The 21,265-nt window shown below is 41.8% G+C and overlaps 1 protein-coding gene across 1 annotated transcript; it reads left to right on the forward strand.

Moving 5' to 3' along the window:
* Positions 1 to 17,911: 17,911 nt before the first annotated feature.
* GCG54_00015342 (uncharacterized protein) lies at positions 17,912 to 19,500 on the forward strand (the record flags this gene model as incomplete). The annotated part of the gene is made up of 4 exons (XM_045415142.1): positions 17,912 to 18,037; positions 18,787 to 18,840; positions 18,899 to 19,137; positions 19,200 to 19,500. 4 exons carry the CDS (start codon positions 17,912 to 17,914, stop codon positions 19,498 to 19,500), a joined length of 720 nt encoding a protein of 239 aa, XP_045258315.1.
* Positions 19,501 to 21,265: the final 1,765 nt, after the last annotated feature.

Raw genomic sequence — 21,265 nt, forward strand, 5'->3', positions numbered from 1 at the left:
TGCACGTATTAGCACAATAGTCCAAAGCTAGAGCCAGGTCTCAAAATGAGGAAGAAGAAAAGGGAAGAGAAGACAGACCCATCGCTTGTTGAGCATTGCATGTGAACGCCAGACAACTGGGTTGCGCCGGGGACAAGCTCGAGCGGAGAAGTCTAGATCAGGGATTTTCCCTTTGCGGAGTTTCCGTCCCACGATCTTGCTTATGCGGACCTCCCCTGGCGTTCTCTGCCGCAGCTAGGTCTCTTTTGATGATTGGCAGTGGGCGCAGAAGGTTTTTGTACAGCAGTGTGGGAGACGATTGGCTGGTGGGGGAGAAAAACCGCGGGCCTGTAGGTTTGCTAATGTCCGGGTAGATGGAAGAACGTTTGGTACCAAGGAGTCTGCGCTGACGATGAAGAGGGTGGGTAATTGAGTAGGGCTGCATGGTCGAGGCGGGGTCTCCTCTCAGCGTCAGGGGGCATCTGGCCGACTGTCAGAGGAGGTAGCAGTGATCAGGCCCTAACCCACCATCAGGGGACGACTTTGGTGTGAACATTCGGACAGCCGCCAAGCAAAATATTGCGTGGCGTGGTAGTGGGTGGTGATGATCTAGCCTCGGGCAAAAAGGTCGGCCAGGAGCTGTCAAGCAGCTACTGATGCGACGATCCTTCCCAAGAGTGTGCGGAAAGAGACTGTAGGCTTCTTCGAGAAGATCGTGAACGGCGAGGGTAGAGTCAGAGACGTTTCGTTCGAGCGAGTCAACCAATGCGCAAGGCCCATCTAGGGGCGGGAGACGGGATGTTGGCAGTAGTAGACTCTTGCTCAATGTACTTCAGTAGTATGTGCACACCATCCCTCATTTGCTCGAGTTCGGACACTCGGGCTTGGAGATTTATCATGGACCGGCCGAGGGTTTCGGCGTCCGGGTACGCCACGGGAAGCTGGTATGAAAGTATCGCCATAGAGTTGAGGGCAGTGCTACCCTCTCGGGTGAGGTGATCCTGAACGGCAGTCAGAATCCTCTCGCGGACGGTGGCCACGAAGGCCAGCAGGGAATCGCATTCTCGAAATGGGAAACGCCAGTCTGAAATGGATGGTTTTCGGCTGAGGTGCTGTCAAATGTCGGTCGGGACTTTTGTTCGGGTGAAACGCGGGGTGCAGGGATTGGGACGGCAGATGGAGCACGTCACGTCCCTTCGCACCAAAAAAAGGAAGTGACTTGGAGATGGAATAGATAACTTGCGATAAGATAAGATCTGGCAGGGGGTAATTGTGGGGTGGCGCGCGGGGTGGGGTGGGTGGGTGAGGCGGACTCTTGCCTTGATTTTTCAATCAGTGGGTGTGGAAGTGGTGATTCTTTGGTCAGTATCCACCGTCATGCCTTTCCCCTGGGCCTGGCACTTGCCTGGAACGCAACATCCGGCTCATCGCATCGAGGCAGCAGCGACACATCCTCTACCCGGATGGCAGCCATGCGTCAAGGCCAACGTCCGAGTCGCAATGATTACCGCGATACGGGAGTGACGTGCAGTGCAGTCTTAGTAGTCTGCACAAGTTCTCAGACTCCGAGCCCGCAAGAATCACCATGCATACGAGAGAAGTCCGGTCGCACGACGAAAGTCAATCGATTGACTTCCTCGGATAGGGGACATGGGACGATCAGAACAGTGGCCGGGTCGTCAAAATTAAGTACGGCGGCCGTTTTGGGACCAACTGCCGATTTACTCAATGATCTTCTACCTCAACGCCATTGCCGTGGGTGGGCCAGGGCCGGATACTGATTTTTGGTGAGTCGATGCCGATTTTCGGAATGGGGCCTACTACCGTTCCGCAAGAGTGGAGACGTCCTTGGACGCAGCTAATGGAACTGGTGCGCACGAAGCCTTTGGACGCCTAAAGCTGCAGTACGCCACAGGCCCTAGTGTGGCTGGTTCGGACGCAGCTAAATTGGTGCGTCCGAAGCCTCACTGCGCCACAACCTGTTGTGGCTGGTTCGGACGAAGCCACTGCGTCCGAACCTTCACTGCAGCACAGGCCACATTGCGGCCACTGAACAGATTTCGTCATCCGTCATCTCGTCCTTCTTCTCCATCACCAGCTCCTGCTATCGCATCACCACGCCGCAGACTTGCCGACCCACCTCCATGTCAACCAACGGTTGCCGACCTACAGTGGTCGGCGCCAACACCAGTTGCGGTCCCGATCCCCTGCTTCACATTCGCGAACAGGCAAAAGACTTTGAGAATGCTTCAATCCGTGCCGTCGCTCCCTGCTGCCATCCGCGTCCATTGTCTTTGGCATCGATCTCGCCAAAGGGTCCTCCGCTCAGGCATCCACCCCGCCAGGTGCATCTGCTTTTTGCCTGTAGGCCATCTCGTCCATCAGGATTCATTGCTCGTCGTGAAACTGCATTGCTAGCCTCTGCAGTGCTACCGAAAAACTAAGCCTGTGCGACGACCAGCAGAAGCCAGGAATAGACGTCCCATCGCGGGGTACTTGACAATTAATGCCTTCGCGGTCATGCATCAAGCTTGTACTTTGACCAGTGCTGCTGGCACGGGTTAGTAACGTGGGTGTTGTGGGTGAGGCCATCTCTTATCTGATTTCCCGAACAGTTCGGGAAATCAGATAAGACAAGGACTTTGCTTATCGGAGGCCAAAAAGTGCAGCTAGTGCCCGGTCCCCCACAGAGGTAGGAACCTTCCTTATCTGATTTCCCGAACAGTTCGGGAAATCAGATAAGACAAGGACTTTGCTTATCGGAGGCCAAATGCAGCTAGTGCCCGGTTCCCCACAGAGGTAGGAACCTTCCCGACGGGACATTCGTATCCTCAACACCCACTGCGCCCAAGTCGCACGCACCCGAGCCACGTCCCGGGTATGCCATCTAGCCAGAAGAGGCAGTAGTCAGTCACGCGTTCGAAGCTCCCGCGGTGTGGCAATATGAGTACTATCGATCCTGTCCTGTCGGTCCCGAGTGCCACATTGAGTCGGGCTCCCCGATCCAAACCAAGTCCCAATCAGTGTCTCGTCGTCAACCTGTGATGCTATTCTGCGTACGGAGAGGCGAGGGAAGGGCCAGCGCGCGTTGCACTGCGGCCTCCTTCGTTGCAAACGGACACCAGCAACCGTCTCAACCTCGGCGACCAGCAACATGGTCTTGGTGCCTTGACCGACATTCTATCCCCTAGCAGCGTCGTGCTGATCGGATCCTCGAGCTCTGTGCCGCTGTCGATTTCGAATGCCTGTCTACCTATGCCCGTTGCGAAGGAATCGGCCTGCCTAAAATCGCTGCCTCATTATCGTTGTGGGGGCGGTCTCTTCTGGCGAGGCATGTTCCTGGTGTGGCGGTGGCAGGTACGTATCTCTCGAAAGTCCCCAATCCTTTGGGGACTTTTCACCTGCCCCACAGTCAGCGACGCCACAACAGGTGGCTGATTACCTGAGATGTCCCCATCAACACCCCCCACGGGCTGAGTATCTACGGCCAGCTTCAGCACGATTCTCGGCGCCATTGAGCCGGGACCATGCTGATTTGATGCTGCGACAAGCGCTCGCCAACATGGGGGGGGGAGGGGGAGGGGGCGAATTTGACACTAGCTGACCAGGGCATCAACTGTCGCGACCCTCATGCCAGAGAAACGCGCGCTGTGACCCGCAATCAGACATCCCAATATGCAGCGTAGTGCGCCAACAGCTAACCGCCGGCTGCCAACGCGCCCGTACTCAACGACATTTGCGCGTGTGGCCTGCACTAGGCTCATCGAGCGCATATAGTGGGCGCTGCCCGCCCAGGCGGCCAGAATTTTGATCATCGCGACACGCATACCACCATTCGCAGCGGGAGGAAATGCAAGTCAAAACCACAACCGCATTTAATGGCGAAGCAGGCTTCCCCGAGTAGCCGACCTCGGACGATAGAGCAAGCCTTGAAAATTCTTGCTGGCAATATCAAGAAACTACTCGTTCCATCCGACAGACCGATTACGTGCGATGCCTGTTACAACTCAGGTAGTCATGGAGACCCATCTTTGCAAACTAGGCGAGCTGACTCGGAGTCGTGGACGAAACAGATGGCATATACCGGGCCTCCGCTAGGCAGTATATCTTAAGCACGAACAGCAGTATCATGGACATCAAAGACATATATGCAGGAGAAAATAGAGAGCAGATCATTATCAATAAAAGTCCTAGTAAGGTACGCATTCGAAACATAACAGGGTACAGCAGCAGCAAGCAATTCTTTATTTACTCAGACAACAAGTAATCCTTGAAGAGAATTCTGTCTCGCATAGCGGCCCGCGAGGAGTCTCCGCCTTATTCACAGCCAACTGAGCTTACCACAGCACTTTCAGATGTTCAGCACATAGCACAGGACGGCAGTCCCAGGCCCATGTTTGGCGGTCTTTATCGCAGCGAAGGCGGTTAGCGGTGCCTCTTCTTCCAGCATTTCGACGTCGAACTTGCATTGGACAGCGCTCCCCGCAAGGCAAGTAAACTTATCAAGTTCATTCAATCAATCAACTATGAAGCCATCGCCAGTCAATCAAGCCAAGTTTGAGGCTCAAACTTGATTGACTGCCCTGACTCTTTTAGCAGTGGTGCCTTAGGACCTAGGGGGGGCCTAGGGTGGGGGCCGAGGCCCCTGGAAAACCCGGAAGATCGTTAATCTAGCCCGGCCCAGGGGCCGGCCCGAAGACCCCGGAAACCCGGCCTCGGCCCCGCTTCTCGGCCCCCTTTCCGGGCCCACCCTCCCTCCGGAAGCCTCGCTCACGGGCCCTCCCTTCTAGCGCCCACTTATACGTAGGGATAGTTAACAATTACTTACAATTAATTACAATCAATCAAGTATGGTACCGTGATGTAGCAATCAAGTCAAGTTTGACCCTTACAATTGACTTGATTGCTTTACAGGGAGCGCTGGTTTAGGACGACACTGGTCTGGACTTAGAGACCTGGATTTGAGCCGAGATGCTCGCCTCTATATTCTGGCATTGTTCCGAGCACCCGGGGCAGAGAACCCTATGTCCCAAGTGGCTATGGGCAAGAATGAGAGACATCTTCGGCTCGGCCTGGGCTACCGAAGGCGAGTGTGGAGACAATGCGATCGTTGATTTCCAGGGCTTCGAAGTGTCTCGCCAGAGACGGTGGCTGGACGGAAGGTCTTTTTTCCCTTCTACCTTTTCTTCTTCGCAGTTTGCCGCCTGGAGGCGCGCCTTGTTGACTGCCGTATGACTCTCACGGAGAAATATTCGAGGGCCAGGATGGCCATAGAGGTTTCTCTGGACGGAAAGTAGCCTGTTCCGACTCTGGCAAACGCCTCGGGACGAAGAGGGGCAGGAGCGAGAGGTCAAGAACCAAAATCTTATCACGATGATAACAGTAAAGGTCGCACTCTGCGAGGGAGCGATGGCGGGTGGTAATTAGCTTCCGTCAAACCATGGTAATCCCAAATCTTACAATAGATCTGCCGCCCCGAAACTATTTCAAGTGAATTATATTAGCCTGAGCGCTGTGGCCGATCGAAGCACTGCGTCTCCATATGTCAGATTGCAGGGGTTAAATTAGCGCCACTTAGCCGCTAGGGGAGGACCAGATAAATAGATAATCCGCCCAGTAAGAATAGCAGGCCCTATAAAACCTATACATAGAGTTTTACTAGTTCTTAGGGATATATATATAATATATATCTAAGTTAATTTATTAATTAATAGTTTAATTTATATTAACTAATATACTACTAAGTTATATATAATACTAAAGAATAGCTAATAAGTATATAATAATACCTCTAAATAATAAAAAGATCCCTTTAAGGAGTATAGAAAACTAAATACTTTAGATTAACTAAGTCTAAGCTCTCTATTATTCTTATTAATTATAGTATATTATAGACTTTAAGAAGTTCTCTAAGAGTACTACTTAAGTTTATAAATTAGCTTTCTAGAGGCTTATAGTACTTCTAAAACTCTTATATACTTCTAACTACTTACTCTAAAGGTTTTTAACTATAATAGTCCTCTTTAAAGATAATAAGAAAATACCTTAAATATAAAAACTTAAAGATCTTTTTTAAGTAAACTATACTTTCTATAGTAAACTAAGAATAGACTATAACTTTTTTAAAAAGAAGTAGGATAATATAATAAAAAGTATATAAGAGATTTAGTAATTTATTAAGGAGTTAGTATCTATAGAGCTCTTAAAATATTATTATACTACTAATATAAATCTTAATAAGTAGCTTTATAAACTTAAGACTTATATTAGCTATAGTAAAAAAGAGTATAAAACCTATATAATCTCTAAATATACTATAATAATTATAGTTCCTAATTAAAAATATCTCTTAATAAAGAAAGATATAGAAGTATAAATCTCCTACTAAGAAAATATAATCTATAAAGACTAAAACTATAAAGTTCTAAATAACTTAAACTCCTTAATCTAATTTCCTAAATATATTAGTATACTTACTTAGAACTACCTTAATATATAAATATCTACTTACTATATAATTAAACTTCCTTTAATAATCTAATATAACTTTATAGTTAGTAAAGTTATCTCTAATATATAAATATATCTTATATACTTTAAAATTACTCTATAGAAGTCTAAAGTAAGTAGAGGTATATTTAGCCTTATAGTTTATAATAAGGAACCTTAACTAAATAAAATTAAGTAATCTAATAAATTAACTAATTATAAAATAAGTTATAGGAGAAGCTTTTAAAGGGGATAAAACTTAAAGTAACTCTTAATAGTAATAAGAATTTACTAAAAATAAGAAGAATCTCTCTTAAATACTTAAAAAGTAGAAAAACTATACTATAAGTTATATTATAATATATATAAGCTCTCTAAGTATTTCTATATTAATATAATAATCTAACTAAAGTTATAAATCCCCTAAATAGTTATTTAATATATTCTTAATAGAAGAATAGAGAATAATAAAAACTTTATAAAGTAAGTCTATAAAACTATAAAGTCCTCCTTAAAGTTAATATAATTTTATAAAAATACTAAAAGATATATTAAAGTAGTATTTATAGTATTAAAAGAATACTCTCTTATAAGATCTATAATACTAAACTTAAGCTCTATAATATATATATTTAATTATATAAGATAGTTTATTACTTTATAAGGTACTTTAGTAAGAGATTTTCTATAAGTTAGGATATATAAAATACTTATTAAGGTATATAGTATAACTAAAATCTTAGTAAGAGGAGTAAATAGTATAATAAAGCTATAATTATTTAATATAGCCTTATATCTTAAACTTATAAGTAACTTAATATCCCTTTAAAAGCTATACTAGAGAGGGATATAGTAAGATATAAGCTTAAGTAATAACTACCTATAGAGATCTAACTATATATTCTTATACTTATTTAAGAGTATTAATAACTAATATATTCTTAATTATAAACCTCTAAGTAAAGTAGTTTTTACTATAATTATACCTCTACTAGCCTTTATATAAAATAAAGCTTTAAAACTAAAAAGAAGATATAACTATATAACCTTAACGTATTATAAGCTTATTAAGGGATTAATAAAGCTTTAGTATTAGAAACTTAGGTACTTAAGGCTAAAAGCCCTCTAGTACCTATTTAACTTTATAAGAGAGGTTTAAATAATAAATAGGTATTAAAAAATCTTAACTACTAACTATAATATATATAGATAAGGGAAGTTATATCGCTAAGTATAATATATATTAAAAGAAGCTATTATATAAACCCTTCTAAGTAAGAGAATTACTCTTAACTTCTATAACTATAAGGAAAGATATAAAGGCTATACCTTAAGTATAATTATTATTAATAGAGCTTTAAAGCTAGCCTAAAACTTCTATTTAAGAAATAAAAAGATAAACCTACTCTTTAATACTCTAAATAAGTTTCTTAACTACTTTTAAACTATATTTAATATCTAAGTTAAGGAAATTAAAGTAGATAATAAAATAGTAAAATATAAATAAATTAGAGAAGAACTATATATAAGAGGGATTAAAGTTAAACTATCCTCTCTATATATATAAGTATAGAATAGAGAGGTAAAAAGAGTTACTATAGCTATTAAATAGCGTATAAAAGTAATAGTAATAAGAGTAAAGTTATTAGATATACTTTAGCTAGAAATTAATAAAGTAGCTATATATATATATAACTATATACTTATAGTAAATTAAGGCTAAAAGACCTTATATAAGCTTTTTTATAGCTACTTCTAATTATAAGAAAATATATATTTAGTATAACTAAACCTCTTATACCTTTAAGTATATAATTATTATATATATATAATAACTAAAGATATTTAACTTAAAAGAAATAAATATTAGAAACTTATATTAAAGGTGTTTATTAGCTTTCTTCTAAGTTATATATTAAGTAATTCTTTTTATATATAGAACTTACTAAAAAGTGAAGTATTTACTATATAAGATATAATATTTAATAAGAAGAAGTTCTATAGTAGAAATCTAGTATATATAGTAGAAGAGTTCTACTATATAGACCTTAAAGTAATCTAAAAATATATTACTTAGTTTATTAAGGTATTTTATAGTACTCCTATAAAGTAGAAAGTTAATAAAGAAGTAAATAAGATCCTTAACTATATTAAAACTACTATAAGAGAAGAGATTAACTAAGAATAGCTAGAAAAAATAGTATTATATATAAATATATAGTTTAAGTTTTAGCTAACCTCACCTCTCTTTTTAGAACTAATAAGCCTATTTATAGTATTTAGTAAAGCTTTTTAAGGAGTTCTTAATATAAGGGGGTAAGAAATAGGCTTATTAGTAATAAAAGTAACCTTTAGAACTTTATTTAAAGCTACTTTCTTAGTAGGAAGTAATTTATATAAAAATCCTTATACTCTCTAGAGACTAAATAGCCTAAATAGCCTATATATATAGCTTAGCTAACCTTATATAGCTATAAAAGTAGATTAATCTATAGATATAATAGAAAAGCTATAAAGTAAGAAGGTAGAGATTAGAAGCCTAAAAGCCTCTAAAAAGAGCTTAAAGAAGTATAAAATACCCTCTAGAAACTCTCTCTTATTAAGAGTAGTTTAATCTATATACCTATACTTTATAAGTACTTATTAGTAAGAATTACCTCCCCTCCTAATATTATATTAGTAACTCTTAAATTAAAAAGAATAGCTAAATTATAAAAAGAAATATAATCTCTTAGAACTTAACTACTACCTTCTAGTAAAAGGTTTCTTATAAGTAGAGAAATCTTACTTATAAGGTTATAAGAAGTCTAAGTTATAAAAAGAAATTATAAGAAATACTTTAGGAGATTAATAGGTCCTTAGATACTACTAAATATATATTTATAAACTTAATAAGTATAATAAACTTATAAAGCTAAAAGCTTAGCTAGTAATTTAAAGAGATTAATAAGTAAAGGATACTTAAGATACCTATACTATAATACTTATAAGTATATTATTTTAAACTCTAATAGTAATAATAAACTACTTTAACCTAAAGTTTCTCTAGTATAATATAGTAAACGTATTTATATATATTAAGCTTAATAAGATAATATATATAAAGTTCCTACCTAGCTATAAAAAGCCTAAAAGGGTACTTAAGCTTAGAAAAGCTTTATATAAATTCTATTAATCTCCCCTCTTATAGTAGTATTATCTTAAGAAGGAACTAAAAGACTTAAACTTCTTATAGGTATTAAGAGAGAATTACTACTAAAAGAAAGATTAAATATACTTCTTCTTCTATATAGATAACTATATACTTACTTACCTAAAAACTTCTTAAAAAGAAGCTAAAGAAGTAATTAAAAAACTCTAAAAGAGATACTACTTTAAAGGTAGTAAAAGTTTATAATAGTTTCTTAATATTAAGGTTCTCTATAATTAAAAAATAAGAAGACTCTAGCTCTTATAAGCTATCTATATAGAAAAGGTAAAAAGACTCCTTCTATTAGGATACTCTCTAGAGATATAAGATAGAACTCTAATAGGATATACTAAGCTACTCCTATATAAAAAAGAAGCTTTAAATAGTAAAGTTAATCTCTATTAGAGAAAAATAAGGACTATCTTATATATAGTAATAATAATAAGATTAGACCTTATATTTATAGTAAGTTATTTAGCTTATTTTAACTAGAATCTTAAACTAAAATACTAATAAACTATAGATTAAGCCTTATAATATCTCTATAAGACGTACTACTTATATATTAAATATAAAGTTAAAGTTAAAAGCCTATATAATACTCTTAAAATAGCTTCTAATATAAGTTTTAGTAATAATACTTTAAACTAAAAAAGCTCCTAAAGATTTATAATAAAACTTTTTAGAAGTATTATTATATAAAAGGTAAATAAATAAACTACTATAATAACTTTAACTATAGAAGTAAAGCTACTCTTACTCTTATTTATAGCTTAAAAAATAATATTTATAAGTTACTTTATAACCTCCCTCTAAGTATAACTTCCTAAAGAAATAAGCTAAGAAGTATCTCTCTAATTTATAAAAAGTACTCCTATAATAATATAAATTTAATATAATAACTAATAGATAGTTAAACTAGTTATTAAAAAGCTTATCTATCTCTAAATAAGGTTATACTATATTAATATCTATAATTACTAGCTTTATTAAGAGATCTATAAAAAATATATATTAGTAGTATATACTCCTTCTATATAGCTAATAATAAATAGTTTTATAAAATCCCTCTTATAATAAACTTTTAAGAACTTCTAAATATAACTAAGAATAACTAGTTAAAAAGAAACCTTTAAAAAGAACTATACTTCTAAGCTTAAAAGAGATAAAAAGAGCTAGAGGAAGGAAATAAAAAAAAAAGATATTTAAGATAACTTTATATAATAAGTATAGAGAGTTATAAAAATAAAGAGGAGAGAGTATAAAAGAACTTCTATTTAAAGTAGAAAAACTACTAGAGAGACTAAATATCTATAAACCTAAAGTTTAAAAGTAGAACTATCTTAAGCTAAAACCCTTAAGATACTAAGAAACTATAAAATAAAAATATTTAAATACCCTTAGGGGTAAGAATAGAAAAGATAGCTTTATAAGAAGTAGCTAGAAAGATAGCTAATTTAAAAGTATTAAACTAATTATAAAACTCCTTAAAGTTAATATAACTAAACTTAAAAATATAGAGGAGAGTATAATTAAGGTTATAATAAGTAGCTATAATAATACTTTAAGTATAACTAAGAGTAGAATAAAAACTAAAGAAAATACTTAAGAGAGTAGAAGAGGTATAAACTAAAGTCTTTAGATAAGGAGGAGGTATAATAATAGAGGGCGTAATAATAAGAAGTATAAAAACTAAAATAGAGTAGTAAATATATAAAATATACTTAAGAGGAATAATACCCTTCTTCTTAGTAGCTTTATAAGCTATAATAACCTTATAAATTATATCTTAAAAGTCTTCTTAAATAATACTAATTCTCTATAAGAAATTAATAACTATATAGAAATACTTAATAAGGGATAACTTATATTTTAGCTAAAATAGACTTATTACTCTTAATATACTTCTTTATTTTATAGAATATATAATAGAGGGTAATAGTCTCTTTAGTATTTATAAAGTAACTACTACTTTTTATATAGTAGTAATAATAAATATTCTTATTAGGAAAATAATAATTAGAGTATAAATAACCTCTACTAAAAGAGAAAGAGTAGCTAAAATAAAACTTATTTTCTAATTTAAAAGAGGAGTTTATAAAATTAAAAAGGTTATTAATACTTATAATAACCTTATTCTCCTCTTCTTCCTCTTTACTTATAGTAGTAGTAATCTCTTTATTAATAATAGTCTCTATATTAATATAAATAACTTAAAGAGCTACTTCCTCTTCTTCTTACTTCTTTTTCTTAATAGTAATATACTAAATAAGATAAGTAGTAATATAATCCTTCTTCTTTTACTTAATAAGGGAGATAATAAGAACTTTAGTTTCCTTAATCTCTTTTTTCTCTTTAGCTTCTTTTTTAACTTAATACTAAATATTAGAAGGGTAGCTATATTTCTTCTTAATAAAGGTCTCTTTAACTTTATTATTATTAAGGTCCTCCTCTTTAATAAACTTAAGAGTAGGATACTTATTATAACTAGTAGGATATATAGTAGAGGAGATAGTAGTAGCTAAAAAAGAAGGATTAGTAATAGAAAGGAGTTATAAGAAAAGATTAAACTAATAACTAAAACCTAAGAGAGAGAGTAGCTTATCCTCCTCTTTATTATTAGAAGAGATAAAAGAGAGAAGATTAGTATAATAAGAATATTAAAATTTAGAGGTTTTAAAAATATATATATAGTTAATAAGTATAATATTAAAGTAAACTTTATATTTAGTATTAAAAGTATTATAAAAAGATATTATAAAATATTTAATCTACTTAATTAAAGTATTAATATAGTAGTAAAAAGAGTAATATAAGGTTAATATATAATTTATAAATTCTTAAAAAACTAAAAGAAAAAAGGAAGAAAAATAATAAGAGGTAAAGGTAGTAGAATATTATTAATTTACCCTCTTACTTTTAAAGAGAACTAAGGTAATAAGTAAAACTATAACTAATTAGAAGCTTTTAATTAATTAAGTAAAATAGATAGTACTTTATTCTACTACTCTAACTACTTATAGTAAAAAAAACTATTATTCTATAACTTATAAAATAACTAAAATTATAATAATAAGAAGTAATTAAAGCTATTTAGAAGTGCTTAATTAAGCTATAAAGATAATTATATAATTATACTAATTATCCCTAAGGGGGTATATTAGATTATAGAGGTTAAATTAGTACTACTTAGCTACTAGGGGAGGACTAGATAAATAGATAATCCGCCTAATAAGAATAGTAGGCCCTATAAAACCCACGCGCAGAGTTTTGCTAGTTCTCAGGGATACATACACAATACACATCCAAGTCAATTTATCACCATAGGGCCACAACCACATGCGGGGTATTAATTACAGGTGCCAGCAGTTCACTATCAACCGCCATGTGGCTGAGTCGGCAACTCAACTCCGCAAGCCTCTACAGGTAGTTGGTGCGACTGCAGCCAGGGCAGTTATTAGAGGCTCCAACCTGTCATTCAGGCCATATCCCTGTGGCTAGCAGTTGCTACGCTCTCACTCCCACACATCCTGGCGACGGCTTGCGGAGGCGCGTCACCTTCCAGCAATAAACTCCTAAGACCGGTCTGCGTCGTCTGCTGCAGACCGCAAGACGTCGTGCGTAACATCTAAGTATAGTTCCAACCATGGGCTTTGGAGCCGGCAAACTGACTTCTGCCGAAGAGCCGTCGCAAAGCGGCGACGACGAGGCAGCTCCTGGCAGGCTCGCCGAAATACTCGAGCTCCTTGAATGGGACGAAGTCACTGCCAACAGAAGACTTGTAAAAAAAGAAAAGAGAAAGAGACAAGAAAAAGAGAGGGAAAAGAAAAGCGAACTTTAGTCTTGGCGACGCTTCACGAAGATGTGATTGTAGCTGATTTTACTGCCGTGGCTTCTAGCGTCAACTGACGATCCGGGCTGACCAGCAGCGCGTCAAGCTAATTCGTACACGTGCGTGAGCAACTTATTGGTCATGTTATCTCTCGCCCGGGGGATGCTATTTTACAGGGCGTGCTAGGGAGTTAACTGACGAAGGCGAAATACGGCGCGAGTTCGCCTTGTCAGTGCGCCTCGACCTGCTGGTCTATATTACATGGTGGGTCTGGTGTTGACTACACTGTGGCTAGCTACCGGTCACTGCCTAGTATGCCGAAGGGCTGGCTTTGAGCTGACAAAGTCGACAGGCTTCCGAGCCAGCTGCAAGACGGTCTTCTGAAAATCAAGGCATCTACTTGTCTAAACAATAACTTCTTGACGTCTAACAACGGAATAATCGGTGTTTACAGACGAAATATGCGGAAACTTCGTCCCCTTTGAGAAGATGATCGGAAACTCGATATCTGAGACTACGACTTTTACCACGAAGAGGTGTGGTGAGCACTGGGCGACATAAAGTGGATTTGGATGAAATCAGTTTTACCGTAGGAGCCGCAGAGACATAAAAGTGTTCAGAAGTGTTCATTTTCAGTGTATAAAGACGGTGTTGGCTCTAATGAATAAATGTTGAGACAGCAGATTACGCCCAAAAGAATACAGGCCATACGTTACTACAGCAGCAGTGATAGGGGACTCCTCATTTATGACTGCTTATGCTTTGTCCTGGTTGTCTAGGTCCAGCGTAACGTATGTCCCACCCTTTTCAGCCACCACTACTCAGCCTGGCTAATACTCAGCGCCGTCACGTGAGCTTTCCTACGCGATTTGTGAAATGAGATTGAAACAGCTCTATTAGTGCACAGCCGAACCACCGTAGCTTTGCATGCTGAATCCAATTTTGGTCACGGCTGTGCAGAATTCTTTCCATCTTTACTGTTCGCTTTGAGCCACTTCGCAACGACAGCCAAAACTCAGGATCTTCTGGCTTAATGCGGGGTAAATAGCTGAGGGCAAGTCCGACGGAAGCGGTCGATTCGGCGGGTCGCAATCCTGCTCTGGTCCGGTTACTGGGCTTGGGTTCCCTTTGCCACGCGCTCGTCTAAGCTTGATAGCCGTGACCGTCTCGTCGTAGAATCTAGTGAAAGGCATTACCGACAATGAAGCCGCTTCCAATGTCGACCTTCTACTTGCAAAGGGCATTTGGCGTTGTATCTCGTCGATCATGGCTCCGTTGCTACCGTCACTCATGGATACTTCTCTCATTCGCTGGTCAAGCCGCTGCCAAAACACCGTGTGTCTCTCTCCAGCGTGGCATGTGTATTCAACGCCTTCCCCTATAGCTTCTAGGGCACTTTCATGAAGCTCTCGCCAGGGCTTCGACCTGCCCACAGGCTTAGCAGAGCTCGGCACACGGCAATACTCCTGCCAATCCGAGACCGACAGATAGTGATTCGTCCTCTCTTGAAGACAAACGGCCAAAACATGCAAATCGCTCATGGTGTGCGAAATTGCTGTTAGGAAGGATGAGCTTCGATCCACCTCTCTGTCAGGGAAGCCTATCTTACAAAGGATCGGGCCGTTCCCCATTACCGCCTCCACGAGCTTGTGACCAACAAGTCCAAGACAGTTTTCCGGAGCCGGCTCGAGGACTTCGAAAGTTTCCATCCTTTCTTTGAATACGGTTAAGGACTCATTGTACAAAAATGCTAAAAGTTAGCACCTGTCTTCCTCAGTTACTGAAGACGCTTGCATGGAAATGCCAAGGTGCTAATGCAAATGATTAAAAGTGTCGCTACGACCAAAACGCGTGCGTGAAAGACATCTTTGAGACGCCCTTACTAACGCAAAATCCCTTCAGGCGATCGCTCCATGCATCAGCATCTTGTCGAAGCAGCCGCAGATTGTCTCGCGCCTCTGTGACTGATACCGTGACCAAGTCTTGTACGGCTCGCACGTGTCTACGTGCGGAGCAAGTCCAAGACATGGCAGACGAGAAGAATGGAAGAGCAAGGACAGACACTCTTCATCGTTTTCTTGGCTTCGGGTCGACGACTGAAGAGTTGCTCCGAGATGTAGCTGGGTCTTCACCGTGGCCACGTCTTTCCCGAGAAGGTTGTAGGTGTGATTCTGTGCTTGCAGCTGCCAGAACAGGATACTGGGAGACGTGGACATTCAGTTGAACACTGCCGTCTAGGCTTGGGTTCATTGCTGGCTCGATAGGTCGTAGACGGCATCGCCATAAACCCAAATAGTCGGTGTTGAATCAGAGAAAGCAGGGACAAATCCGCACCACCCCTCAATAAAGACCGGGATGACATGCCCTGCCCATATGCCTAAGCGCAGCTAGTTTCCGTCGACGAGACGAAAGTCTTTTGGGCGCATCTTGGACCGTGGCTCAAGGAATAGTGGCAAGTTGTCGCCTTTGGAGAGGTCGTTATGATTGAGTGCTGAACAGTAGTACGGTCTGGCCCGGTCGCCGTGGCCTTTGATGCCTAGTGCCCAAGCACGAATGTCAGGATTGGGATGGCCGGGTAGCTCGGGAAAGCAGTCTTCGAGTAGTTTTCTTCTGGCGCTTGATTCCACACTGGCCCAGTCGCTTCAGAAACCGTGAGGTCCTCCTGTCGCAGCCTTTCCCAATTCCCAAAGACTGGGATGCGGCGTGTTGCAGTCCCGTCCCAGAACCTTTCTAGAGGAAGAACCAGTTTCTTCCAGTTCACATGTCACTAAATCTCTTGTAGTCTCGTCTCCCAATGGGGGCCGTACTTCCTTTGAGCCCACTTGAATGTCGGATTCTGCTCCATCTTTCTCCTGATATCGTTCATTTCCACACTGGATAATTCAATCTCGAACATTACGCAGACGCGAGCAGTTGTTCAAGATTGCGGCGCGCGTCACTTGCCCTGACGTCCCTCCAATACGCCGTTTCCATGGCCATCATGTTTCCCATTTGCGTGTCGATCCATTTCGTGTAAGAGTCTGGAAGAGGATCCATCATCGCCGTCGAAGACATAGCTGGAGGTATGAGTCTGTGTGTGAAAGAGAGAGAGGGCGATAGTAAGTTGAGGCATCTTCAAGTCAGAGGTGAAGAGCGCGTTCTCGTCGAGTTAGGCATACCGCCGGACGGAGCTACAGCGTGATCAAGCGCCAATTCAACCTTGCTTATCAGCTACAACGTTTTCCTATACCGAGGTACCAACCACCAGGCGAGGTGCTATCTCACAAGGATCGTAGAATAGTTCAGGGCCGTGGAATCAGCAACGTGCTAGCAGATCCACGTAACCTGCTAGCACCAGACAGCCTTATTCCTTGCGGGATTAGAGCATGCCACTATCACATTCGAGTGGAGGGCGACCCCGCTCACGCCGTGTCACAGTAGCTGCTGCGATGATACGTATTTGGTGCGATTGCGTCTGTGCATGAACAGCAACCGTGAAGGACACTCTTGATCGCCGGGGCGTCAATCATGGAGCATCTGCTGGAGCCGTGGCGGTGTCCAGAATCCTGGAAAAATGGATTGAGAACCAAACCGAACATGTTCTCGCCATCCGTACTGGAAGGCTTGGCTGTTCAGAGCCCGTCTGCTCCCAGTTCATGTCTATGATTTCGGTCAGTTGCCCGCGCATGTCTTACGCATGACGAGTCCACCACCATGTGTTTGTTAGGGTCGGCTCCCAGGCCAACCCTTCCATATCTAGCAATTCTGGTGCCATGCCACCAGTGGGACTAGCTCCCAGTCCATGCTTTCCACAACTGTCAATCTCTGTTCAGCACTGTCTATGACCATCGGCCCTAGGCCTTTATTTCCTGTAGTCAACTCTTGATGTATCGTCTCATCTTGGCCGTCTAATCCCGCTGCGTTTGTATAAGAAGCGGGCCTGACTGAGGCTTTGATTAGTGAAAGTACTGATGTAGTAAGCTTCGCAGACAAGCTGGTCACCCAGGATATCGCGAGGAGAGATGGCCCGTCCGCGCCGGCGCCGCAAGTAGGGCATATATACCTAAGAGAATGTTTCCCGCAGGGCAGGTACATGCGCATACGTAGAACTACTTGTGTTGCCCACTTTCTGCCTGAGGAATATTGCGAAGCCCTCAGACGGTCGCCGTGGTCGCCTACGACCAATCAAACGGGCCAGCAACATCTCGTCAGCCATGAATAAGCTCAGTGTCAAGGAGTCAACCTGTAAACACGACTTCAGTCTTCAGGATCTCTGCTAATCCGCTGCCAGAAGACAGTCTGGATGTGGCGACCGACGACTAACAAATGGTGATGGTGAACCGCGCAGGGGTGCGAAACCCACGATGGCCCACTAACGCAATAGAGCCCCGAGTCGCAAGGTAAGGTAGAAGAAGATTCCTGCTATCGTGAAAGGAACATCCATGAAAGCAGGAAGCGCCACATACTCTTATGGCTTCAAGCGCCCGGTGTGCTGCAAGTTCCATGTCGAAGGCGCGTTCTCCCTCCGACTAGGCCACTATCTCGCAACGGAACACGACGGATTTCCGGTAAGATCCGGCATCAGCAAGTTTGATACAATCAGGAGTTCTAGGGAATGATGCTGGGTGAAGTTTGCGATGAAGAGTGTCGTCGACTGGTTCTGGAAGCGAGTAAACCTTTATTATCCGAAGAAATCTAGCACGTGGCGGAAGACCCGGAGGACGCTAATAAAAGGCCATGTTCGCGGGTGTCTGAGCTGAGGCCTCTGGAGGTAGTCCGGTCAATCACTTGAACAAGCACAAGATTGCTCGCCAATAGGTTGTCGTCCCATATTCGAATCCCACGCACGACCTGCATTAGTCTGTCAGCACTCTGATATAAAAGACCAGCAGACTTCAGTAGACGCATTTCGAAGTTCAAGCCCAAACATCCTAACTGAGCAGCTTCTCCTACTCGAGGCCTCCTTGTTACGATACTCCAGCAATCGCCGACGAACGTGACCATCAGCCCTTAATACACACCCGGGAGCTCCTAAAGCCGATGATTCTGAACCTCAGCCGCCAACTTGCGATTTGACAGCTTACGGTTGTGAAGAGTTGCGGACCGACATATGCATGCTATTCTCCTTAATGTTCATCAGCAAGCTGAGGTTAACTATTCTCAGTCCTATCCAACGCTGATGCAGACATGTTAATAGTATTACTGATGGCGCTAGGAATAACTCAGCGGGCAGAAATATTCTCTGATAGGTTATAGATATGGAATGTAGCCTCATGGTTCAGGACTGTTTTAGAGAATTTCCTCTCTACTCTCCTAGCGCGCTGTCCGATGGCTCATCAGCTTCTCTGTTCTCTACTTCGGCTTCATCTCCGTTCACGAGACGGCCTGCAACTTATACCTCAACAACAATAACACCTCGCCTCTCCCAGACCCGTGACATCCTGGCTGAACACCTTCGCCGTCCACATCTTTTCTGCCCCAAAGAAGACAAACCGCCGCCGCCCACAGCCCGCATCAACGTGTCACTCGAGATCTCCGTCACGCCGACCCTCCCACGCTTCGGCGAGTCCCTCCCGCAACTGGCCGCCTGGGCCGTCCATGGGACTGACTTCGCGCGCCGCATCATCCTCATCCTCGAGGCCGCCTCGCGTACCTTTGACGCGCTCGAGTGCGGCCTTTCGGCGAGCACGGTCGAGAGGGCGTTCAAGCACATGTCACCTGCGGATGGAGCCGGAAGCTCGGCAAGCAGGAGCAGACGCAGCGCAAGCAGCTCGAGTACTTTAGCGGCGGCGGCGGCAACAGCAGCGACAGCAAGGAGGTTGAGGAGGTTGCGCGGGGATGTGTTCAAGGCGCTGGAGAGCGTCGTTCCACGCTCAGCCGTGACGACGATCCGGTGCCGCGCGACGCAGGCCGAGATGGATCAGCTTCGCGGCCTGAGGGGGAGAGTGCAGAGGGTGTTGGTGCCGAGGACGACGGAGCTGCTGAGGGCGTCGCAGGTATTGGCGGCAGAGGCGAGGGTCGAGGGGCCTAGCAGGCGGACGTGGCCCGCTGGGAGGAGGAGGTTGTTCAGTTTGCGAGGGAGTTTGGGAAGGTGGTTGCGCAGACGTGGAAAGGGTGCGATGGGTAGATTTTCGGGTATGCTTATTCTGCTTATTGGTGAGTGTGCTAGGACTGGAAATTGGCTTCGAGTTGGAATTGCTTCTTCTCGAATGCGTTTGATATCTCGTTTATGCTTTGAAGTTACCGGCTATAATCAAAGACTTGCTTGGGGTCATAATTACTTCTTGACTAAGACAGCGAGTCGTTCTCTCACTCTCCTGTTATTCAGCCTATTGTAATGCAAAGAAACTGGGACGCAGTTCGGGCTCTGAATGCCTGGCGTTCCATGTTCTCTCATCTTAAAGACATTGATGTGTTTCTTACTGAACGAGGAGAAGTGGTTGAAGTGCTTTTGCTGCGTTCCTCCCACTGTGATATCTCTTGCTAGCACAGCTATGAATCCTGCTCAATCGCGATGCATGTAATCTCCGGCTCAAGTGTGCATGTAGCACCGCGATGAGGCATATGTGAGACATATAGGTTAGCTAGTTAACGACTAATCTTAAGGTCTTGATATATAAGAAAACGGATACTCTCTTATCTCAGCTGAATGAGTTTCGGTCCAGGTTCATGGCCTCCTTCGGCTAGCCCGGCCTGAGTGGCAGTCACTGCATCACTCACGTGTATTCAAGCTAAGCTAGCGAGGACCTGTTCTGACGCTGGGTGAGCTGTCTCTCTGAGAGTTATCCTTTAAATCAATAAGCCCCTTTTGAATCTGAAAGTTTCCGTCAGGTGCCGGTCACGAGATGCCTGCTGCTATCACAGCTTTGAGACCAGTGCTGCCGTTCATTATTCCACTTGTTGCCTCTTGCGATGCTGCATTTGATTCTTCCCGGGCTCATCTGGATTCTATCTAAGCGGGTTGTCATCATTAATATATCTCCTAGGATGAGAAGCTCATAGGGTTCGTAAGCATCATCTTATCGGAGGCTGGTCGCGTCTTCACCTGCACCCGCATCATCAGCGCGACCTCCTGCGTTGCCGATGATAATTACTTTCAACCTCTTTCAAATCTTTTCATGTATCCTCTTGTCAGCATGCCGTGTCCCTAGTTCTAAAACTTATAGCCGCCACTATGAAACAAGCTACCAGCGCCGTAGATTCCGGAAATTCGATGCGCACCAGCGTTCCTGAGTCATCTTCTGGCAGTTTATACTAAAACGTCTGCGCTCCTCAGCTCTAAGTCAGCCTCTTATGCATTCCACCAGTTCGTAGGTAGGTAGTAAAGCCACCATCTGGTTCTGCGAATGCACGTATACAGAGCTGCCCAGCTTGTCTGCGTTCGCAACAGAGATCAGCGCTACTAGTGCAATGTTAGCAATCGTGCTGCTGATGTTTCTCTCTGTCTTAGTCGTTAAGATTGAAATAGATATCGAGTTAACGCAACTCTAGACTCAAGATTAAGGGTGTGTGTTCAAACTAACGGGGAATATAGCCGGTTATGTTGTTAATTAAACCAATACAACATCCCAAAGTGATGGAATCTATGTGATTTTCTCAAACAAGGTGGTATTAACTTGAGATGGAGGTTGAGAGCGGGTGTTCTCGAGGCTTTTCAGGGTCTTAAAGATATAGCTAGGACGAGCCTTTTGCTATCCGCAGCTTTCTGAACCTAATGACCTTATGGGGAATTTGAAACTATTATCAGAAAGGTGTCCTAAGGGCCTCTAAAGCCCCTATTCCTCATAGAAGTGACT

This window comes from Colletotrichum gloeosporioides, assembly GCF_011800055.1.
Source record: "Colletotrichum gloeosporioides strain Lc1 chromosome Unknown consensus_86, whole genome shotgun sequence".
Classification (NCBI taxonomy): Eukaryota; Fungi; Ascomycota; class Sordariomycetes; order Glomerellales; family Glomerellaceae; genus Colletotrichum; species Colletotrichum gloeosporioides.